The sequence below is a fragment of the Dipteris shenzhenensis genome, chromosome 1 (assembly GCF_047967505.1).
Source record: "Dipteris shenzhenensis isolate YYH24624 ecotype China chromosome 1, Dip_SZ_1.0, whole genome shotgun sequence".
In the NCBI taxonomy this organism is placed as follows: domain Eukaryota; kingdom Viridiplantae; phylum Streptophyta; class Polypodiopsida; order Gleicheniales; family Dipteridaceae; genus Dipteris; species Dipteris shenzhenensis.
Window position 1 is genome coordinate 73,603,888 of NC_141596.1, and position 22,423 is coordinate 73,626,310.

Below are 22,423 nucleotides of genomic sequence, written 5' to 3' on the forward strand. Positions count from 1 at the left end.
AATTCATATTGTATTTAGTTGTAAAGATAGAGAAATCACTGTAGGAATGCACCAGCATGTCACTTCAGGTATTTGCAGGAAAACGTGATTTCGAGCTGTTAGGAATTTCAAATTGTCCATATCGCGTTTTATTGCAAAATTGTCAATGTTGCTTCATCCACCCCTGTCATTGTCTTTTTGTGTCATAGCATGTTCTCCATGGCTGTAATCTCTTTCCATTGCTTTGTATGCAGTTTGTCAGAGTGATGGCAAGAACCAAGTCAACTGCAAGGAAAGCTGGCAAAGGACCAAGGCTTGCAGCAACAACAGCTGGAGCAAGTACCAAGAAATTTAGTGTGCCTCCAAAGGGAAGAGGTGCACATGGGAAGGGTAAGTAAGCCAATGAGCCTGCTCCAGCAAAAGGCCAAGAGATTGAAACATGGTGCAGGTGTGCTAAGGGAGATCAGGAAGCAACAGAAAGCTATACGCTTTGCAATCCCCAAGGCACCTTTTCAAAGACTGATGAAAGACATATGTGATAGTTGGCACCTTAGGTTCAGGTGGAACAGGACTGCCATTCTTTCCTTACAAAAAATGGCAGAGGATTACTTGGAAAAATATTTTGAAGATGCAATGCTGGTAGCAGCCCATGCTCACAGGGTGACTCTGATGGCCAAAGACTTCAACACTTTGTCCAGAGTGAGATGGAGGTATGACAAGCTTGTTCATCCTGTGGAATGGCAGGACATAAAGATGAGAGACATATTATTAATTCCACCTACAAGGAAGTCGAAGGTAGATGAGGTTAAGGTTATTGAAGTAACCCACTCAAAGAACACCAGAGAGAAGGCTGCTTATGAGGAGTCACTGAAGCAATAAATAAAAGAATCAAAATCTGTTATAGATGTGGAGACTGGAAAGAGGGAGCTGCAAATACAAAGAAGGTTGCAGGAGCTGGGCCCTAATATAGTTGTCCATATTGAGGATGAAACTTCAGTGAATGATTTTGACTTGACAAAACCATGCTTGGCAGCATTGGCTCATAAGAATAAGTATTACTCAGATACTATCATTCTTGCAATGCTCTAGTAAGTGTCTATTATTTTACATTTGTTTGCAAAACAATCCTCCTTGTACCTCCTTTATACCCTACCCTAATTATTTTTTGATCCCATGCAGCATGATGAGAAGCTGGCTTCACCACTCTGTACAGCATACAGTTCATATTATTGATCCTGCCATTTCTTCCAAGTTAAGAGATGCAAAGGAAACTCCCATCGGTATTTCCAACTGGTTCAAACACTGCAATTTTGAAGTTATCGATGTTTTGCTACTTCCATACCATAACAAGTATGTGGGTGACTACTTCTTTTGGGATTCTTCTTTAAGATTGAGAACTCTTGTAGCCTTTGATTTCTTAATGCTTTTTTCCTTACGCAGTGACCACTGGAGTTTTGTTTCTATTGACATCCAGCAGAAGCAATGCTTTATATTCAACTCTCTTAAAAACACACACAGAGAGCTAAAATTGTAAGTGGTGTGTGTGCTTTTTTTAACTTTGAACTTCATTATTTTGATTTCATACTAACTAAATTATATGTATTGCAATTGTATTAGAAGGCTTCTAGATGCATTGGATCACTGTCCTCCTAATGTCTCTCTTGGATTCAATAGAGCCAATAAATCTAGAGGTAAAAAGTCGTTCCCTCTACTGATGTCTATTTCATGCTATGCCTTTGAACTTATTGAATAATTTTGTTCTGTTCAGATGTTATCAGTTTCTAACATTACTTTCCAACTGTACAGACACCACAACAAGATGATTCAAGTAGCTGCGGATGGAGAGTGCTGATCAGTGCCAAATATCTACTTCCAAGCTATTTTGAGATAGAATAGCCAGACCTTGTAAGAAAAAATAATTTTCATTTAGCTTCAAGGTAATTGATAGTAGTACAAAGTGTTCTAAATCATCATATGCCATTGCAGATTAAAGAAGATAGCTTCAGCTCAAACTATGTATATAATTTCAGAGCTGATACAATTTGAAAGTTTTTGAGCTATGCCTCCCCCAAACATATTGTACCAGCTACTGTCGAGTTGGGTGAGAGCTCTAAAGTCCGAGAAGGTGTCATACAACTTGATGACACAAATGAAGCTGATGTGGTGCCACAGGAACAAGGACCTAGTGCTGATGAGGAGAAGCCACAAGAACAAGGACCTACTGCTAATGTTGTTGAGGAGAAGATGGAGCAACAGCAAATAGATGCTCCAGGGACAGTAAAGGAGACAATGGAGCAGCACCAAGATACTGTACAGGACAAGATGGAGCAGCAAAAAATAGATTCTCCAAAAAATGATGATACGGAAAGCTTGGACCATGTAGAGCAGCCTCTGGATCAACCTGTAGATAAATAAAAAATGGTTGTCAAGAATATGTTCTACATGTATAATTAAACACTTCTATACAAAATTTTACTTTATTGAATACAATACCTTTGTTTATGGAGTCTGTGTTATCTCAATTTTTAAATTTTCAATGTCTTTGCATTTTATTGAACTCTCTTCTTTTGAGCACCTGCAAAAAAGCAATATGAATCAATAGGGTAAAGTAAAGTAATAGCAGTGCTTAATGAGACTAGGATAAATCAGATGGTGTACCTTTTTATTGTTGTAGATAAATAAAAAATCCCTTGAAATAGAACCTTCTATCTCAAACAGAATGTCATTGCGCAGTTGAGCTAGGGAGCAACATTCTCTTAATGAGATATTGACTAGCACATCACCATTCTCAACAACATCAATATCAAGAAGTTTATTTTCTGCACCAAAAGAATCTTCATCTTGATCCATTGGGACTAGTTTTGTGCCTAGCATTCGACTGCGCTTATAATAAAAAAATAAAATAAAATTTTGTGATGCAACCATGTACTTCAGTTGCATAGAAGATTGGACAACCTCACAAAACACTGAACTACATGTCTTCTTATCCCAACCTTTATCCAAAAATTGTGGCATGCATGCCAAACTTGTTGCTTTAACTGTGAACATTGTTTTTAAAACCTTCACTGAAAAGGTATTAAATAAGTCCACAAAAACTGTGAGAGGCATGCATAAAGAAATTTTTATTATCCTTGTGGCAATATTGGACCTCAGAGCTTTCTGTACTTCTTTGAAAAGCTTGGCCCTATATGCCTCTGTAACACTAAATGTGGGTGAGGCCAATCCACTGAATTCCATGCCGGAAGCTCTTGTTTCCTTAACACACCATGTGCGTTAGCATTGTCCAGCAACTAATAAAAATGATCAGTAAAAAATATACCCGATTGAGCTAGCTCTATTGCACATCGACCTTGGTATTGTTGTTCTCCTATCGATCCATGCAAAACATCTATAAATCCCAGAATATAATCGATGTTTTGCCATGTCTCATACGAGGAAGGGTATAAATCTGAAATAAAACAACACAAGAATGTCAATAAGCAAAGAAAGAAAGCTTCATCTTAAAAATCCATACACCTCGTAAAGAAAAAAACCACAATAGAAAAATATACAATTAGGCCTGTGTTGTGGAAGATCATTTGGATAGTCTCGCAAGATAAGTTCTTTTTGCATGTACACATGCTGAATCAAAACTTCTTTCACCGATATCTTCCCTCTGGTGATTTTAAAATCTCGTACTCTTCCCTTCCATGATGCCAACAAAATGTTTTTTGTCTGGGGTCTTTTTCTTTTGCTAGGTTGCATGAGCACCCATGCTCCTTTCAAAACACTAAACCTTTCCCAAGTTCCTTCCGTTTTGACTGTCCTTGAATTCTCTACCGAAGAAATAGAAGCAGCAGGTCGATGGGGTAAGGATGTGTGGTATAATTCTACCTTCATAGCATTATCATCCACAAAGCATCTTCCACAAGAACGGCCATGGTTTTTATTCACCATGGAGACCTTGTGGATCTATAACAGCAGCAAAGTAATGTAAACAAGATAACAAATTGAAGTTTCAAGAAAGAGAAAGTGGGCAAACAGACAGTTGACAAGAAACATCTTACTCTACGCCAAACAAGATCAAGGGAGCAGTTTTGGAAAAGAAGAGGCTGCTGCACAATGAGGCAGTGGTGTAGAATGGTAGACCTTTCGAAGGAAAGGCAGCACAACGTTTCAAAGTTCAAAGGAAGGTGGAAGCAAGAAGGTCCTTGTCAAATAAAATGTCAGACTAGATTCTATCTTCATGTCCAAAGATCTTGTGAGAATAAAAAACCAATCTCCACATTAATGTAGCACGCTTGTACCTACATAAAGTATTGTTTCTTTCTATTTTCGTGAATTTCCAACATTACGTTGGCCCTCTATTGATTGGTTGAGCTTATTTTTCCAAATTGTAAAAGGCCCCAGAATGAGCTCTCTTTTTTCCTAATGCCTGAGATCATAAAACATAAGTCCTAAGTGAGAAGTTGTTGAGGGTATAACCGTTTCCAATTGAGAGCATGAAGGGTCTTCTCCTGCTAATAAACCAACTCCCATAATCCATAAGAGCATGCAAGGTCTTCTCCTACTAATAAACCAACTCCCATAATCCGTAAGTCCTTTCACAAGTTCACGACTGTCAAAATAATTGAACAAGAACTAAGATTCAAAAAAGACTAGCACTCAAGAGACCCTCTAGTAAAAGTCAGTTTATGTAACCAACTACGCTGCCAAAGATTTCCCAATGGCACTATTTTCATATTACTAGGCATTCCCATGGGGTTTTGATATTTCATGAAGGATAAATGGGAATGGGTCATTGAGAGATTTAGCAATAAGCTGGATAGATGGAGAGGGTTCCAAGCAAACCATGCTGGTTGAAAAAGGTCTTGAATCATTGCATATATCGTATAGCCATTTTCTATTTGTCATGTTGGTACCCCTCCAAGACTGGTCTTGACAAATTCCTTAATAAGTGTCATCATTACCTCTGTTTTCATTATATACTAAACCAATTACACATCTCTAGCTGTCTGTAGCTGTCTCGAGAGGTACAACTTTAGAAGTTATTCGACTGCACTAGCACTGCTCTGGTCATGGACTTAGTCACCACCAACTGTGGGCTGCTTAAAAATAAGAAAATTCATGGGACATGCCTAGTCTCTAGTTGGTACTACAAAGAAGAACAAGCCTTATTGCAATTTCCCAACATAATTTACCAAAGCACAACATTGAAACTCAATGCTATAGCACAATTCCTGCCCGATCGCAAGATCTACGACAATTCCTGCTCTATAAACGAAATTTGAGATAATAGAACTCCCATGCCAAATACCATGCACATTTAAAAAAGAGTGTCCTATTGGAACCCTTGTCAAAGGAAATATATTGCACGCTGTATAGAAACAATCTTTATTTCCAAGACTTGCTGTCTTCTCCCAAGATTTCCAAGTTGTAATCTAGTAAAGACATTATAAATCATTCTGGAAATGGGAAGAATAACAAAGCCAGTCTTCTTTTGTCAAACTTATCAAAGACACAATGTGATTATAAACATATTCTAGCTTGAGTTAAATATTCCACATGCTCTGGAGGAATCCTCAAGCAATCGAATTCTCAGACTCAGCCGTGACAAAGGCTAGAACAAAAGGAGAAGGCTAATCAAAATTCTCTTCGTTCAAACTACAACTGCTTGTGAAGACTATACAATTTCATTTTCGCCTCTCCCAAACGTGCATCTAAGCAAAGACATGCTTAGACAATCTAGGAGATAGGGCGATGCACCACTTAAGATGGAAATAATTTGTCGCAATATTAGCAAGAATCACATAATATAGCCTGAAGTGACAATTGTCTAGTTGCCTCAAAATCCCGCATCAAATTCAGAAGCCAAAGCCCACTTTCAAAATAAGTCTTTTCTTAAACTACCATAAATTGCACACTAGCTTGCTTTCAATACTGAACATTGATCATATAATACAACCAGCTTGCTTGCTTTCAACGCGAACATTAATATTACAAAACAATGAACTTGCGCCTCCATGAACATGCCTATTCATTTCTCCCATCACTGCTGATCAACTATTGGAAATTGATCAAATATGATAAAAATTATTTGATGAATAGCTGCACAAGTCAACACGCATTTTGCAAAGCTTTCTGTCTACAGTATTGTGCAGCATTGATTTGTCTTCTTTGCCTGTTTGTAGAAGAGCTGCGATTGTGAACGCTGTCAATCGTTAGATAAAGAAGCCACACCAATTAAACCTCACTCGCAGTGGATTCACATGGCTCGTGAAGTCAACAAACAACTCTGCTAGCCAATAAGCTCACCTGTGATGCCATGCTTAGATCGGAGCTCTTTTCCACCAAAGAGTCCAGCTTCTCTCCTCTTTCAAGAACACCATCAATCGTCTTATGCTGCAAATAGAAGTGCTTGATAATAAGGCAACACAATTTACAAACAGATTGTCACACATATAAGAATCGTATGTACGGACGAAATTTCCTCAAGAATATGTTTGTAATCTCGTTTTGCAGATTACCATATATACGGTCATGTCCTGTAGTAGAATTTCAGATCTGGTATTGTACTTCCTCAAAATCTCCAAAAAAAAAGAGTTACCCATGAAGGAATGTGCTACTCATCAGAAAACATACACAGACATCTTACCAAGATATGCTTTGTTTCATCCAATTCTCTCTGTATCTTCAGAAGCTTATCAGCTTCTGTCGGATCCTGCAAAGGCCAAAAAACACAATTAGCAAACCAGATCCAAAGAAGGTGCCTCTATCAAATAAGAGGCCTGGAAACAACTCAAGATTTACTGTAGCATCATGCAAGATTGAGTGCACGACTTTTTCCAAGAATACTTCAGTGAGACAAAACACCCAATACACATTAGATACTAGTATTCAGAGTACTCTTTCAAGAGAAGTTTAAGACACAACTGTGTATAAAGAACGTATAACACACAGCAAGGTAAAAGTCAAGAAACTCCAACCTATAACGTTGAGGATTGCATGATGCTACATTCGCTCAAAAAAGTGCTATAGTGCTTCAACCTGTGCTTTTGCACTCTTCCTTGTACAAGTATAACAGATTCCTTAGCACACCAATACACAATAGATAAAAGGCTGTTCAATAGCACAGCGAGGACTACTCAGTTGCCAACATGCTTATTTCTTGTCAAGAGAGTTGCATGATGCTACACCTACACAGCCCTTCCCCCCCCAAAAAAGAGATTGCTCCTCCACAAGGCTGTCACATACATGACTCATAAGTCTAGCTCTTTTCATCCAATGGACCATATGCCCCAGCCAACATGCCCCCTTACAAGGCTCATATGCAGCCCCACATGTCTCAACAGTCCGCACGTGGACTGATCTGCAGTAACAGGTAGTCATAGCTAGCACCAAGAAGGATTTCCATGTTCTGCCCATCGGCCATGTGACAGCCTGTGTGCTGCTCACATGCCAGCCTCTCTCTCCCTCCGTAATCCCCCTACATCATTACATGTGTACACTCCTCATTTACAAATGGGGAGTTGACACTTCTTGTCTGACACGGCGGTATCTACACACATTTCCTTAGCTGCCATAAGTAGCTGCAGTCTCTGTGTGCAGAGATGTTCACTTCATATCCATGGTTTAATGGTCACACTGTTGGTAAACTGAAAGGAAAGAGTAGAGTGGACACAAATTCAGAATACTTGCATTATGGAATGAAGAAGAGTGAGGTCCTTATGTAGGCACCTCTTACATGCTCACTAACATCACTGATGACTTCAGAGCTCCACAATCGTCTCCTCAATCTGCTCCTAGATTCTCTCAATCATCCTATGTGGCTCTCCACCACCTAACTGTGCTTATGGGCACCTAACTGTGCCTCTAGCACTCACACATAGAAACCAAGGTGTGCCTGAGGCATACACCTTGAGATATCCCAACAAACCCCCCCTCAAGGGAATGCCTCAGGCTATGTCAAGGATACAGCTAGCACAAGGTGTCTCATGCCATCTCATGGTGGTCATGGATCTATCAATGGCTAGGATCTCAAGCTAGCAAGGGTTCCCATGGGTGTAAGGTAAACAAAAGGGATACAAAAAGACCTTCCAATGGTTATCTCCCCTGCATGTACATGCACACAATGTTTGCAGGAGGTACCATGGAGCAAAACACATACACATGGCCTACATCATAAGGTGACCAGAGATGTTTACAAAACACACAAAACACAATAGTTTATTTCATTCATTTTGGAGGACTATCCAGGCTGAGTACCTTGACTCAACATAAAAAGAGAGATATGGAGCATACATAGAGATGATTTAAAAAGCATAATCTTCAAAGGATGCCTCATCTTGTGGAGGCACATCAACTGAAAGTAGATTGGCATTTTCTGTCTTTGAAGTTGCTTCCTTTTTGGCAACCATTATCTTGGCAATCTTCAACAAGGAAGCCATGTTGTCATTTTCTTCCTTTGTAGCATAACAAGACATTGCTTTATGTTTTGGCTTTTCACATATTTTGCATAAGCAAGCCATGAGAGGGTCTAACCCAGGATTTGGGCAGTATCTTCTCTCTTACAAGGCTTAGAATAAAAACTGAAAAACTTCAAAATATAAGCATTTAATGTAGCAAAGTCTTGTGACCAAATTTCAATCAATGATGCTTTCACTTATATGCTTCACAGAGGTGGCTAAATGAAAGCTTTCCAATCAAAACCAGGTATAGCACTTCAAAGCAAAGCTGAAGCCACAGTTGTACTGATGTTATTGAAAGCTTCAAAAAACCACAAATGCTAGAATAGCATCTTATGTAGCATCATCTTCAAAAACTTGTCAAAACTGTCAAAATCAAAAGACTGAACTTGGAGGGCTTGTATCTCACTCTTCAGAGCAAAGGAAAAGGGGGTTTCTGAGGCAAAAGAGAGCTTATATACCACAGAAGGTCCACTGAGGAGAAAAGGCGAAAAAACGCATCAGGGCGCCATAGCTTGTCTCTCCATTTTCGACTGGTTTTTCTATGTTTTCAGCTTGAATATGCAGCCATTGCTGCTCATATTTCAGCACAATATAGCTCTAGGTATGGACAAGCTCCCTCTAAAAGGAATTAGAGAAGCATGGAGCATGCTGAGAGAAAACGCAGGAAGAAGGGTCGACGAACTGCGTGAAATGGCGACGAGTAGAAGCGAAGGTTCATCAATTCCTTGCAGCCAGGGATTCGCCCCTTCGAGGTGGATCTCCAGCAAGAAGGACGTGGAGAATGGCGGAGAAACGGAGGAGAACAAGCTTAAGCAAATTTTGTGAAGAAGAGGAAGAGATGGTGAAGAAGAAGATGGAGAAGAAGATGATGATGTGGCAGAAATGGATCAAGGGGGATCAAATGGCTCTGATACCATGTTGGTAAACTGAAAGGAAAGAGTAGAGTGGACACCAATTCAGAATACTTGCATTATGAAATGAAGAAGAGTGAGGTCCTTATATAGACACCTTTTACATGCTCACTGACATCACTGATGACTTCAGAGCTCCACAATCATCTCCTCAATCTACTCCTAGATTCTCTCAATCATCCTATGTGGCTTTCCACCACCTAACTGTGCTTATGGGCACCTAACTGTGCCTCTAGCACTCACACATAGAAACCAAGGTGTGCCTGAGGCATACACCTTGAGATATCCCAACACACACAAATGCTAGCTATCACAAAAACAAATGGTAAAGAAAATGAGGGATGAAGCTTACAAGTGAAAAGGCAAAAGCAATCACCGATCAGACCAGGAAGATAGGCATGCATATGTGAATGCATGTCTACACAAAGCTCCAGTTTAAATTCCAATTTTGGCCCAACAAGTTGACACACTACTGACTTCACCAAAGTCTTCATAAAGGCTTTCACACAATAAACTTTTACCATGAATAGCACCATACACTGCATGCTCTCATATCATTCATCCCAATGATCAGCTCACTACGTTAAAATGGCCAACTTAAGACATAGGGAGTCCAAAGGCAATTAGCTAAGAACAAAGATTATTAAACATAATTCTCAATTCCTTAATCCAAACCACACACAGAAGCATTTGCTTTCACCACTGGCAGAACTAATTTCAAAACGTTATCGGGGTAAGAAAAAGGGTGACTTGGACAAGGAAAACAAAATAATTCTTACAAGAGAGTCACTAAAATGGGAATTTTCTTTTCACAAACCTGATACTTAGTCAGGGCCTCACTTAAATATGGCCATGCTTCAGTGTTATCAGACTGCACACTCTGCCACGAGTTTCCAAAATTTTGTTGATACTCATCCAGTACCTAAGCAAGACAACCATTCCAGCTCGTCAAATGAGACAGAACACACTAAATATTTGCTTCCATCAAATACTTTCTGGTTCATAGTGCTTTGCATTGGGGCTATTTCATTCAAAGCATATAAAACATGAAAACACTGAAGACAGTATAACTAAGGCAAGGAGTTGGGATTCAGCTGTTCACAAACGCCAGCTATATTTTGCATCTCTCTCTCTCTCTCTCTCTCTCTCTCTCTCTCTCTCTCTCACACACACACACACATTCATTAGCTAGAATCGTATCACTACAAATACAACAACCACATATGTCAACATAATATGCAGCAAAATATAAGAGAAATGGACTACCCATAGGTCTATGTATGTTTGCATACATGCATGCATGCAATGTACCCATATGTATGCATATGTATGTACATCCATCCATCCGTGATCATGCGCACATGCACACATGCATACACACATCTAGATGTGTGTGTGCACGTGTGTGCATCCCCACACACACACCCACATTTATGTGTGTGTGTGTGTACGCGCACGCGTGCGTGTACACTATCTTTACGTATCCATAAAATACACACATGCTAGGATAATGGCATCACGTCCCCGCCTATGAGACCTCCATATGAGGAGGACATGGGGAAGGTTGACATGCAGCAAGAATGAGAGATAGAGAGAGAGAGAGAGAGAGAGAGAGAGAGAGGGGGGGCATGGATATGGGCTAAAACCCCACCCTTTGGTTGTACCCCCTTGTGGCTTGGATTGTATTGCTCTTGTATGCACTGCATGACACGTGCAATGGGAGTGATGGGCCTTGTATATATGGCCTAATTTGAAGGCCTCCTTGTACACCTCGTCGACCCTTTTGGGGGGTGCAAGCGGGCGGCGTGGCTATGGGACAGTGTGGGACCTCTACTGGGCATAGTTTCCAACACGCGGCAGCTTTTACAAGTTACATAGTATCAGAGCCGGCAATGGACTATGACTGTCTTGGGCAGCTATAGACCATGTGATGCTTTGTCGAATCATGTGCATTTATGCTGTGTCCCCCTTGGTTGATGGTAGCTGGGCTAGCCTGTGGTTTACATGGGGTTTTGGATATGGGCTAGCCCCCTTGGTTGTATCCCCTTGTGACTTGGATTATACAAAGGGTATTGGGCTCTTGTATGCGCTATGTGACACGTGTGCAATGGGTGATCATTCCATAAATCAATGTGAAATGGATGGAGCCTTGTATATATGGCCTAATTTGAAGGCCTCCTTGTATCTCTGGTCAACCCTTTTGGGGTGCAAGGAGGCGGTGTGGCTATGGGGCGGTGTGGGACCCACACCCGGTGCAGTTTTCAACACGCGGCAGTTTTTGCACACTTACAGGACAAAGTTAGGTATGCCCATAGATTAGATTTAGGGAAGCCACATGACAATATGCCCAGTTTTAGGGCTGGCTGTGGGGCTGCAAACAGTCCAGCCATGTCTTGAAAACTGTAGGAATTATCGCCATAATTCATGGCAGTGACCAATGTGTAGTCAATACGTGAGTTAGGGGCTCTTTTCCCTCATTAGAGGTTTTCCCCCTCACCATAGTTAGGATCCCTAACTACGGTTAGTGGATAGATTTAGGTTTTGTCATTTGGACAAAACCTTCACCTCTTGTATGTTTTCTTATCTCTTCTATTCAATACGTTTGTGGTTTGCTCTCCATCTCTCTTTTTTTCACATTGGGTATCAAAGAAAGCTTGCTCCCGGATCTGACGCCCATCGCTCATCGTTAAGCTTGCCTCTCTGCTCCCAGACCTCAAGTCCATAGTCACGCTTGTCTACAACCTCGCCACATTGCAGACTTTGTAGTGTTTTTTGGCAAATTTTGGGCATTTGCAGGTTATTTGGGTGCATTTTGAGCCTTTGATAGGCCGATACAGCAAGCTGTCCTTTCGTTTTGGACACCCATTCTCCTATATTTGGGGCTTTTCGATTTTTTGCTGGTGTTTCGCATGCACATTTGGCAGAGATTCAATTGAGTTTATGCTTTTGGGCTATTGCATTTTGAGCCATTGATTGGCTGTTTATTGAGCAGTGGGTGCATCAATATCCCGGAAGGGATTTGTGTTGTGCACCTTAATTTCCAAGAAGGGAATTTTTTGTTGGTATTTGGTGCATTTTCTTTTGCAATTATGGCCCAGAACAATCCCAATGAAGTATTTGGAGTCCTCACACAGGAGGATAAGTTAGATGGTACCAACTACTCCTTATGGAGTTTTATGGTTCGCAATATCTTAGTTGGCAAACACTTATGGGATTATGTCAATGGGGATGAGCCACGGCCAGAGAATGTGGTTGCACCTGCCACTCCTCCTCTAGAGGACAAGCTCAAGGTGCCGAACAAGTGCACAACAAGTGCTAAGTGCAGCAGCTGCTGCAACGGTGGCTCTCACACAGGAACAGAAAAGGTGGGATTCACGCGATACTTTCAGCTATCTAAAAGGTTTATCATTCCGCACATTCGGTCATGCAAGATCTCAAAGGCAGCTTGAGATATTTTGGAGAGTATGTTTTCAACCCGCAATGATGCTAGGGTCTCTTTCTTGAAGAGAGAGTTGACTCATACTCATATGGATGAGGGTGACTATGTCTGAGCACCTCACTAAACTTCAGGACTTGAGACAGCAATTGTTGAATATTGATGAGATCATTGCAAATTCAGAGATGGTCACTGCCACTCTAAATCCTCTTCCTGAATCTTATCTTGGTTTTCACACCTCATTGAATTTGTCTTTGAGGGGGGGTGGCAACCCTCTCACCTTCCATGAGTTGATAGGGCTTTTGTTGCAAGAAGAATAAACCAGGAAGAACATGGCTTCCCAGGCTCATGAGCATGCCATGCTTTCTAAATTCAAGCCCAATGGGAAGGGGCAGCATAAGAAGCATACAAATCAACCTTCACATCAGCATAAAGCTGATTCTGAACAACCTTCTCACAAGGCTAAGAATGATGCAGAGAAGCCCAAGAGAAAGGGTGTTTGTCATTATTGCAAGAAGCCGCGTCACTATTGAATCCTTTTTCTTTTCCTTGGCAATTCCTTTCTTGTATTCTCCTATGGTATGGTTGTCACAGATTCAGCTCCTCATGCACATGATGGTGGTGATGCTTCAGCCAACTTAGTGGAAGAAGAGTATGCCTTTTTGACTTGCAGTCATGATTTTCAAATGGTTGCTCCAGATATTACAGCCACTTCTGAGGATGACCCTTATGCTTTTCTTACTTGCAGTTATGATCCTTCTAAGGATTCATGTGCTTTCAATGTGAATAATCGGTACTTTGATAGTGGTGCCACCAAACATATCACTTCTAAGAAGTGTTTGTTTGTTTGATTCTCTACGTCCATCACCTGCTGGAAAAAGAGTATCTTGTGCAAATGATTCTTCTTATTCAATTCGTGGCATCAATGAGATTGTACTTACAACTTAATGGCACAAATTTCAGAATTCATGATGTACTTTATGTACCTGGAATCAAGAAGAATTTGCATTTAGTGTCCTCTCTCAATAAAAGAGGATTTCAGGTTGTCTTTGAAGATGACAAGTGTGCAGTCCGAGATAGCGAAGATGATTATGCCTTAAGATTATCTGGCACGCTATTTTGTGGTCTTTTTCAGCTTCTTGTTTTTGAGAAATGATCAGATGATGCACTTGCAGTGTCTACTCCCACTACTGCTATGCAAAATGCGGAGTTACGGCACACTAGATATGGGCATATGAGTTATGGCAATTTGATGACTCTTCAAAAACATTCTATGGTTGATGCTTTGCCTTCTTTAAAGTCACCTCCTCCTCATGCCTGTGAAGGGAGCATACTTGGGAAGATGCACAGGTTTCCCTTTGAGAAAGATGGTGCGGTACGAGCTGTTTGGAAATTACAACTCATTCATAGTGATGTCTGTGGTCCCATGAGGTCTCTTGCATTGGGTGGTTATCTATATTATGTCACATTTATTGATGACTACTCAAATTACACTTGGGTCTATGGTTTAAAGAAAAAATCAGATGTGTTTAAGCATTTTTGACACTTTGTGGAAAAGGTTGAGAATGAAACAGGCCTCACACACATATAGGAGAGGGGAGTATATGTCTCATGAATTTGAGGCTTATTTGAAAGAGAAAGCCATCACACATCAGCTTACAATGAGGCTTACCCCTCAACAAAATGGCAAAGCTGAGTGGAAGAATAAAACTCTTATGGAGATGGATAGACGCATGCTCACAAGCAAAAAATTGCCTCACCTGTTTTTGCCTGAGGATCTCATGTGTACCAACTACATTTTGAATCAGGCTCCCACTAAGGCTTTGAAAACAAAGACTCCTTATGAAGTTTGGCATGGGAGAAAGCCTTCAGTGGAACATTTTCATGTCTTTGGATGCGTTACATATGCACATGTGCCGGTTCAGTTTCGACATAAGATGTCAGACAAGGCAATTAAATGCATATTTGTTGGGTATAGTGCAGAGAGCAAAGGTTACCGTCTCTACAATCCTGCTTCACGCAAGATTTTTGTCAACACAAATGTAATCTTTTCAGAAAATTCAGCACATACACAAGCTGAATTTAATGTGCCCCCTTCTACATCGGATGATGTTTTTGAGGGATTAATACCCATTGCCTTGGGTTCCGCTTCTGACATCCCTACTGAAAATCAGAACTTACAGCAAGCTCCTCATGTTCCACACGCCCCGATTCAGCCATCGGCTGATTTGGTTCCTCCACACGCAGTGGAAGATGCTATTAGGCAAGAGATTACAGAAATACAAGCAGCCAAATCAGTTCCCAGTTGGCTGCTGTAATCCTCCCCAAAATCTCATAGCAAATTACTGCAAAAACTCTCTCTCTCTCTCTCTCTCTCTCTCTCTCTCTCTCTCTCTCTCTCTCTACGATCACTAGGGCTCAGGACAATCGTCGGGCTGGACCTCCCTGAAGGTTTTTATTCATGAAGAGAGAATTTGAGTACATAGTTCAGCGTAGAGTTGTCTGCTACAAATTTCAAACGTGAATTCATTTTACAAGAGCTTCAAGCTCATTCCAAAATGGCAACGTGCCACGTGTCAAAAATCTAGACTAAATCCTATTACATGCCTCTAAGGGCAATTTTTGGGATCTTCGTCACACTTGGTCACGCAGGTGGCCTCCGAAAATTCTTGCTATGCTCCAAATCGCTTGGGTCTTTAGTCTCTGATAGTACCTGTAACAATTAATTAAAGCGCATCACCATGGCACCCATTAATTGTTAGCGCTTTGCATGCAAATAATAAACTGTGGACTAATCCTAGTCACAGTGGGCGTCCCCACTGAACACATGTGCACACATAACAAATATATATATATATATATTCTCCGATTGACCGGAGTCAACGCTCTTGATCATAATTAAGGGGGCTTTGACCAATGGTCAAGGCACCTTAATTATGGCCAAGTCTCTCCAACCGAAGCTGGCACATCTCTCCAACTAAAGCTGGCACAACTTGGTTAATTGTAGTTAACCCTCTTGGCGCATGCCAAGTCTCGTTGACCGAAGTCAACTCTCTCTGACCGTAGTCAGCTCTGTGGTTCTTTGGTTAACCGCAGTTAACCCTCTTGGTAATAAACCAAGTCTTCCCGACCAAAATCAGGCTTACTTGACCAGAGTCAAGTATCTTTGACCGTAGTCAACTCTTTGACCATAATTAACACAAATGAAAAACTCTTTAATTATGATCAGATAAATGGTCAACTGTACTTTGACTTCGGATATTTACATTATGGTGACATTCCCTCGGCTTCTATTCAGTTAACCTCAACTGAAAAGCTTCCTTGTAAACATCTAAAAGCTGTGAATGATCAGACAACATGTCTTCATCCATTCACTTGGCATCCAATGCTGAATAATTCTTGAATTTTACAAGATACTTGTAAAATTCCTTCCCCTAAGGGCCTTTGCGTACAGTATGGTACACAATCTGCTCTAGCTGAAGGACCTCCTCCAACTCATCCACTTCTAATGGATCCTCTGCTATTGGCTCTGTAGACTTTGGCCCATGGAATTTCTTTAGAAGACTCACATGGAAAGCATTGTGAATCCTCCAATGCGTTGGCAATGCCAACCTGTATGCAACCTCATTTATTCCTTCTATAACCCTGAAAGGGCCATAGTACTTGGGAGATAACTTTCCATACACTTCTTGTTTGCCTTTAAACTTGCGGAGCCTAGCTTTCTCGAACTTCAAAAGTACCCAATCCCCTTCCTTGAGATTTAGCTTTCTCCTATGCTTATCTGCAGCTCTTTTATGCTTTTCTTGAGACCTTTCAATTGCTGTCCGGACTTGGCTGAAAGTTGTCTGGAGGTCTCTCACAAACTGATCAACTGCAAATATTTCATCTTTGGTCCTTAGGATAGGTGGCAGAATCACCTTCCCATAGATGACCTCAAAAGGGGCTTTCCCTGTAGAGCTGTGTACTGTATTATTGTAAGCGAACTCTACCAATGGTAGGCACTTTTCCCAATTTGAACCTTGGTCACTCACGTAGCATTTCAGCATATCCAATGCTGTAGAATTTGCTACTTCACTTTGACCATCTGTCTGGGGATGGAAAGAAGAAGAAAAATTCAGATTCGTCTCCATATTATCAAATAAAGCTCTCTAGAATAGACTGGTCATTCTGGGATCTCGACCACTGACAATGGACTTAGGCATACCATGGTGCTTAAAGATCTGTGCCATGAAAAACTTAGCCATATGATTTGCCTTTATGGTTTTGCGAACCGGAATGAAATGAGCTTGGTTGCTGAATCTATCAACGATAGTCCAAATCCCATCATTCCCTGACTTCGATCTTGGCAAATCAAAAATGAAGTCCATTGCAATACTTTCCCATGGTGCCTGAGGCACGGGAAGAGACATAAGTAGGCCAGGTGTCTTCCGTCTATCATACTTCACTTTCTGACATGTAAGACATTCACTAACAAACTCATGTATATCTTTCCGCATCCTTGGCCAAAAGAAATACCTCTCTAGTGCTTGAGTTGTTGCTGTAATTCCTCTTTTTTCCTCGTCTCTTGGGTGATGCATAGGCAGTCATCTTTCATTAGATACCCATCTTTCAAGGAATAGTTACTGGTGGACTGCCCCTCTTGCATTTGCTGTGAAATCTCACCAAAATCTGCATCACTAGTATTGCTCTCTCGTATCTTCCAGGTCCTGATGATAAGCAATAGTTACACTGTTAACCTGCGGTCTTCGGCACAAGGCATCTGCCACTCTGTTCCGAACTCCTGGAGTATGGACAATCTGAAAATGGTACATTGACAGCATATTTGCCCATTTCATATGCTTCTCGGAGAGTTTGTCTGAGTTTGGAAATATCTCAGACTTTGGTGATTTGTTTTAACAAGTAAAATCTGCACCCAAAAGATAATGCTTCCATGTATGGATGGCATGAATTATAGCCAACAACTCTTTCTCATAGATTCCCAGATATCTCTCTGCATCCCGGAGTCTCATGCTCTCATAGGCCACTACATGACCATTCTGATGCAATGCAGCCCCAACACATTCCCCACAAGCATCACAATCCACATCAAATGGCTGATACAAATCTGAAACTATTAAGATTGGCTCTATGGTCAGCCTTTCTTTGAATGTGCTAAAGGCTGTCTTTTGAGGAATTCCCCATCTGAAAGCTGCATTTTTCTTAGTAAGATCGTGGAGTGGAGCAGCTATATCCGCAAAATGCTTGATAAATCTTCTGTAGTAAAAACACAAGCCTAGGAAACTTCGAACTTCATGCACAATTTCAGCTCTGGCCATTCCTGAATGGCACGGAACTTTGCGAGATCCATCCGTATCCCATCTTTGGATATTATATGCCCCAAGTAATGGATCTCTTCACTTTTCTTGCTGTTTGCATAGAGCTGATGATTTCTCAGCTCTTGAGATACTGTAGCAAGATGTTGCTTATGCTCTTCTTCGGACTTAGAAAAGACAATTATGTCATCTAAGAAGGTACCAATGAACTGTCTGTAGGGTTGGAAGATACGATCCATCATCCGATTGAAAGTAGCTGGGGCATTTGTCAATCCAAAAGGCATCACCAGATATTCATACAACCCAAAAGTAGTGCGGAACGCTGTCTTGTCCACATCCTAAGGCTGTATCCTCACTTGGTGATAGCCACTCTTTAGGTCTATCCTGCTGAAAACTAGAGCTCCATTTAACTGATCCAACACATCATCAATGCGCGGGATAGGGAATCTATTCTTGATGGTCATTTTGTTTAGAGAGCGATAATCAACGCACATACGGAATGAGCCATCTTTCTTCTATACTAGTAGTACATGGGAACAAAAAGGAGAAGAACTGGGCTGAATCGGCCCCTTGGACAACAAGTCCTGCACCTGAGTCCTCTCGCTAAGTTGCACTAACTCTATATGGGGGCCTATTGGCTGGCTTGCTGCCAAGAATGAGTTCTATGCCATGATCCTCAAGTCTCTCAGGGGGGTAGCTCCCCTGGCAAAGCGTCAGAAAAACAATCTTTAAAATTTCCAAGAGACTGAAATTTATTCTGATCTGCCTCACTTATTTCAGCATGCGTTTCCATCTCTCTCTTTTACAAAAACAATGTAAGCTGAAACTGCAAACTTTATTTCTTTTCCAACAAAACTATTTGATACAATGGGAATAGTTTCCCCTCTATTCCTAGCAACCACACGATGTACTTTGCCCCTATGTACAAACTCCAGCACTCTTTCAAGAAGAGTCAACTTCACTACCTTGCGATGAAACCAAGGCATACCCAAGACTACATCATGATGTTTCAGTGGAGAAATGAAGGAGTCTTCCTAATCCACATAACTCTATACATGAAGACGGAGCTTCCGTATCAAAGGAGTGATTGGACATGGAGATAGAAGAAGAACAAATTCTACCCTCACAGGGTTCCCACAGAACATCTGATTGGCATCCAAAACCCTACCCAACTCCTCCGTCTTTATTCCCAACCTCAAGGCTAAATCCTCTTATATAAAATTATCTTTGCCCCATGATAGCAGCAATTATCGTTCCTCTGGGTTTGAAACATGACCTAGTATGTCTCCTGCCATTGGCTTGTGCGGTCCCCGTGGCTTCTCTGCCTCTTTTCCCTTCGGAGTGGAAGGCTTTTCTGGGCACTGAGCAGCCACATACCCCTCTTTGCCACATCTGAAGCATTTACCCTCTTTCCTGAAAGTTTCAATTTGTTCATGGGTAAACTGTGGTCTTCCCTTATAGGGCTTTTGTACCTGGTTTCCCCTCGGCTTCTGAGGCTAAAATCCCCTCTTCTGAGCCTTGGGAAACTCTCTTGTTTCAAACTTGGGGGTCGCTCGCTTTATATCCCCCGATAACCCTGCCTATAGTGAAGGCACACCAGTAGGATCCTGCATGTACACAAAACTAGCCACATTGGCTAAATACATAAGATCTGATATTTCTTTAATATCTTTAGTGTTCACTTGGGCCTGTATCTTTGGAGTGAGTCCTTCCCGGTACTTCCTGAGTTGAGTCTTGTCAGAAATTTTCTTGAAAGGCAATACCTACAGGTAAGACTTAACTGTATCTTGTGCTTCCATATGAATGCTCTCCCAACCAAGAAGGACGTGATTCCAAAACTGTTTGGGAAGAAACTGTTTATAGAAAGCTTTCTTGAAGTCCTTCCATTTCCTAGGGGCTACATAGTTGGCTGTTTTAGCTATCCACCATGCACTGGCTGTATGAGTCAAGTGTAAACCAACCATATGAAGCTTTGAGGACTCACTTACATTTTCCAAGCTGAAGGCAGCATCAAACTGCCTTATGAACTGCATTGCCTTTTCAGCTTGGCCATACTGGCCATTGTAAGTGGCAAATCTTACTGACTTTCCATAATCTTTGAATTCTTTAGTCTCTGCCTTCTACTGACTTCTTCTTCTTTGGCTCTGAAGATCCAGAAGGAGGAGATGATGTTGAGGATGAAGAGGTAGAGCTAGAAGATGAAGACGAGCTGGATGAATCGTGATAATGCTTCGCCTTTTTCTTCTTGCAAAGAGGACCTGCTCTTTTCCTCTTTTTCCACTTCTTCCTGATTTGCTCCAAAGGGAGGCTTCTCTGGCTTTTCCTCAAAAAGAGGCTGTACCATCTTGCGAAACAAGGGTTCGCTTGCTGCCTCTCCTAACTTAGTAATCAGCTCTATGTAGGCATTCTCTTTATCTAACTGTAAAGCCTCAGCCTGATGTACCTGGCCACACTCTGCCATTCCCCCATGGGATGATTGGGCATGCTGCTGTGAAGCCATCTCTGCAACTTGTCTGAGATCTGCAACTCTCACACACACTGTGTATGCAACTGATGCACTCAGCCTTTGCTTTTCAAAGAGAAAAATACCTCAACAAGAGGTGTCTTGCATTCACAACTTGTGCCAGTGCCGGGCTGTCAACTCAAGGCATAAACTCAAAGGGTCCTTCTCCAATTCTCACTTTGTTGTTTTATGCAAAATCTCAATTTTGTGACTTTGTGCCTCATAATTTAATATAAATTTTACAGAGTCATAGACTAGCCAGATTTCAGCCTAATTCAGCTGTCTCTTTCACCCACCCCTCGTATCTTCTTTTAAGATACCCATAGTGCACATCTATCCAAGTCGTGCTCATAGGGAAGCACAATTTCCACTTAAATTACTCAATAAACTTGGAACTTCAAATAGCCATTATTTTGAGATGAACATCCACACATGTCATTCAAGTTTCACACAACAAAACAAGAAAAGAATGGAAAAGATTAGATAAGAGTATCATACACAATGGGGTGTGCATGAGGTGCATGCCCTACCTAGGTTAATCCCAAGTATATTTCTTTATTACAATGAAGCTCAGCTTCAATTACAATAGTAACGCAGCTTCTCGGACAGAATCCAGAGTAACCTAGATATCCTAGGAAATGAATAATTAGTCCAAAACATGTACAATGATCTTCCCAAGGATGAAAAATAGGAGAACTTAATACATATGTGCATGTGAGTGATCAAGGTAATAAACCTAACACTCAAATTGTCATGACAAGAGAAATCACTAATCTGTGATTAGTAGACATTAAAACTTTATTATATATTATACACCAATGGTGTAACATGTATATGGATTTATGATGGACACCGACCGATTTGTTATGGTAGTGGATCATCTTAGCAGATAGGACTAGTCGAGCTGGAGCCACTGCTTCAGACGGCATCGAATTTGGACATGTGAGACTTATTCTATTAATAAAAATGTGCACACACGTGTCTAGGTCCTAGGGGCAATAGGAAGGGAAGGGTGCATTAAGGTGCATTGAATGGTAGATGCATGGGTCATAGGCTAAGGGTAGGTGTAACTGGGAAGATGGAACTTGAGTGATCTCAAGGGACATTAATGAAAGGGTATCACCCTTTCATTGTGAATCTCACGTAGCATTCTTCATTCACATTGCATTCATCCACCATCTCTCTCCCACCTTGCATGTAGGTCGAAAATAGAAACAAGTACTCTCACGAGGGCGCTCTTTCCCATTGGAGGGCCAATCGGCATTCAAATTCTGTATGCATTGCACACATTTGCATTCTTGAGAGGGCCGGTTCTTCACACAAATATTAAGGGTTCTTAAGATCACATCTGCCTCGCGGTTAAACACTACGTGATCTTGATTTGCCCTCATTAAGCTAAGCATCATTGCCCAACACACCAAGGCTCACCCCCAAAGCCAATTTGAAGGTGTCAAGAATAAACCATTGATATTGAAGACCCATCGGATGTTAGAAAATCCTTGTGGATGTGCAAGGCATAATCAATCTCGTACAACATGTTGATAACTTAATATCACGTAGAGGGTGATGGTTGGTCCGGTGGGAAAGAGTCAAACAACTTGTAACTTCACCGATGTAAAGTCCACATGCACTAGCTTCCAACATTATGTCACTAGATGTGACTAATATGGATCCATCACCATACTGAAAAATGGTGTAAACAAGTCCATACTGAAGACAGCAAAAGTAAACCATACTGAAAATGATACAGTCATATTGAAGATGACAAACCACACCGAAGGTGATAGATCACTCTAAAGGTTATAAGAATCACATTGGAGTTGACGTAGGCACGC

At 41.2% G+C, this 22,423-nt stretch overlaps 1 protein-coding gene across 2 annotated transcripts in view; it reads right to left on the reverse strand.

Annotated features, from left to right (window-relative positions):
* Nucleotides 1-5,598: 5,598 nt before the first annotated feature.
* The window catches only part of LOC147906357 (VAMP-like protein YKT61), a 32,885-nt gene continuing 16,060 nt past the window's right edge, over nt 5,599-22,423 (reverse strand). For both annotated transcript variants that reach the window (XM_087384369.1, XM_087384362.1), the window contains 4 exons: nt 10,155-10,259; nt 6,614-6,679; nt 6,274-6,360; nt 5,599-6,154 (listed from right to left, as the gene is read on the reverse strand). In XM_087384369.1, coding sequence (XP_087240495.1) covers nt 6,104-6,154; nt 6,274-6,360; nt 6,614-6,679; nt 10,155-10,259 — 309 coding nt within the window. In that variant the 3' untranslated portion in view covers nt 5,599-6,103. The remainder of the gene's footprint in view (nt 6,155-6,273; nt 6,361-6,613; nt 6,680-10,154; nt 10,260-22,423) is intronic.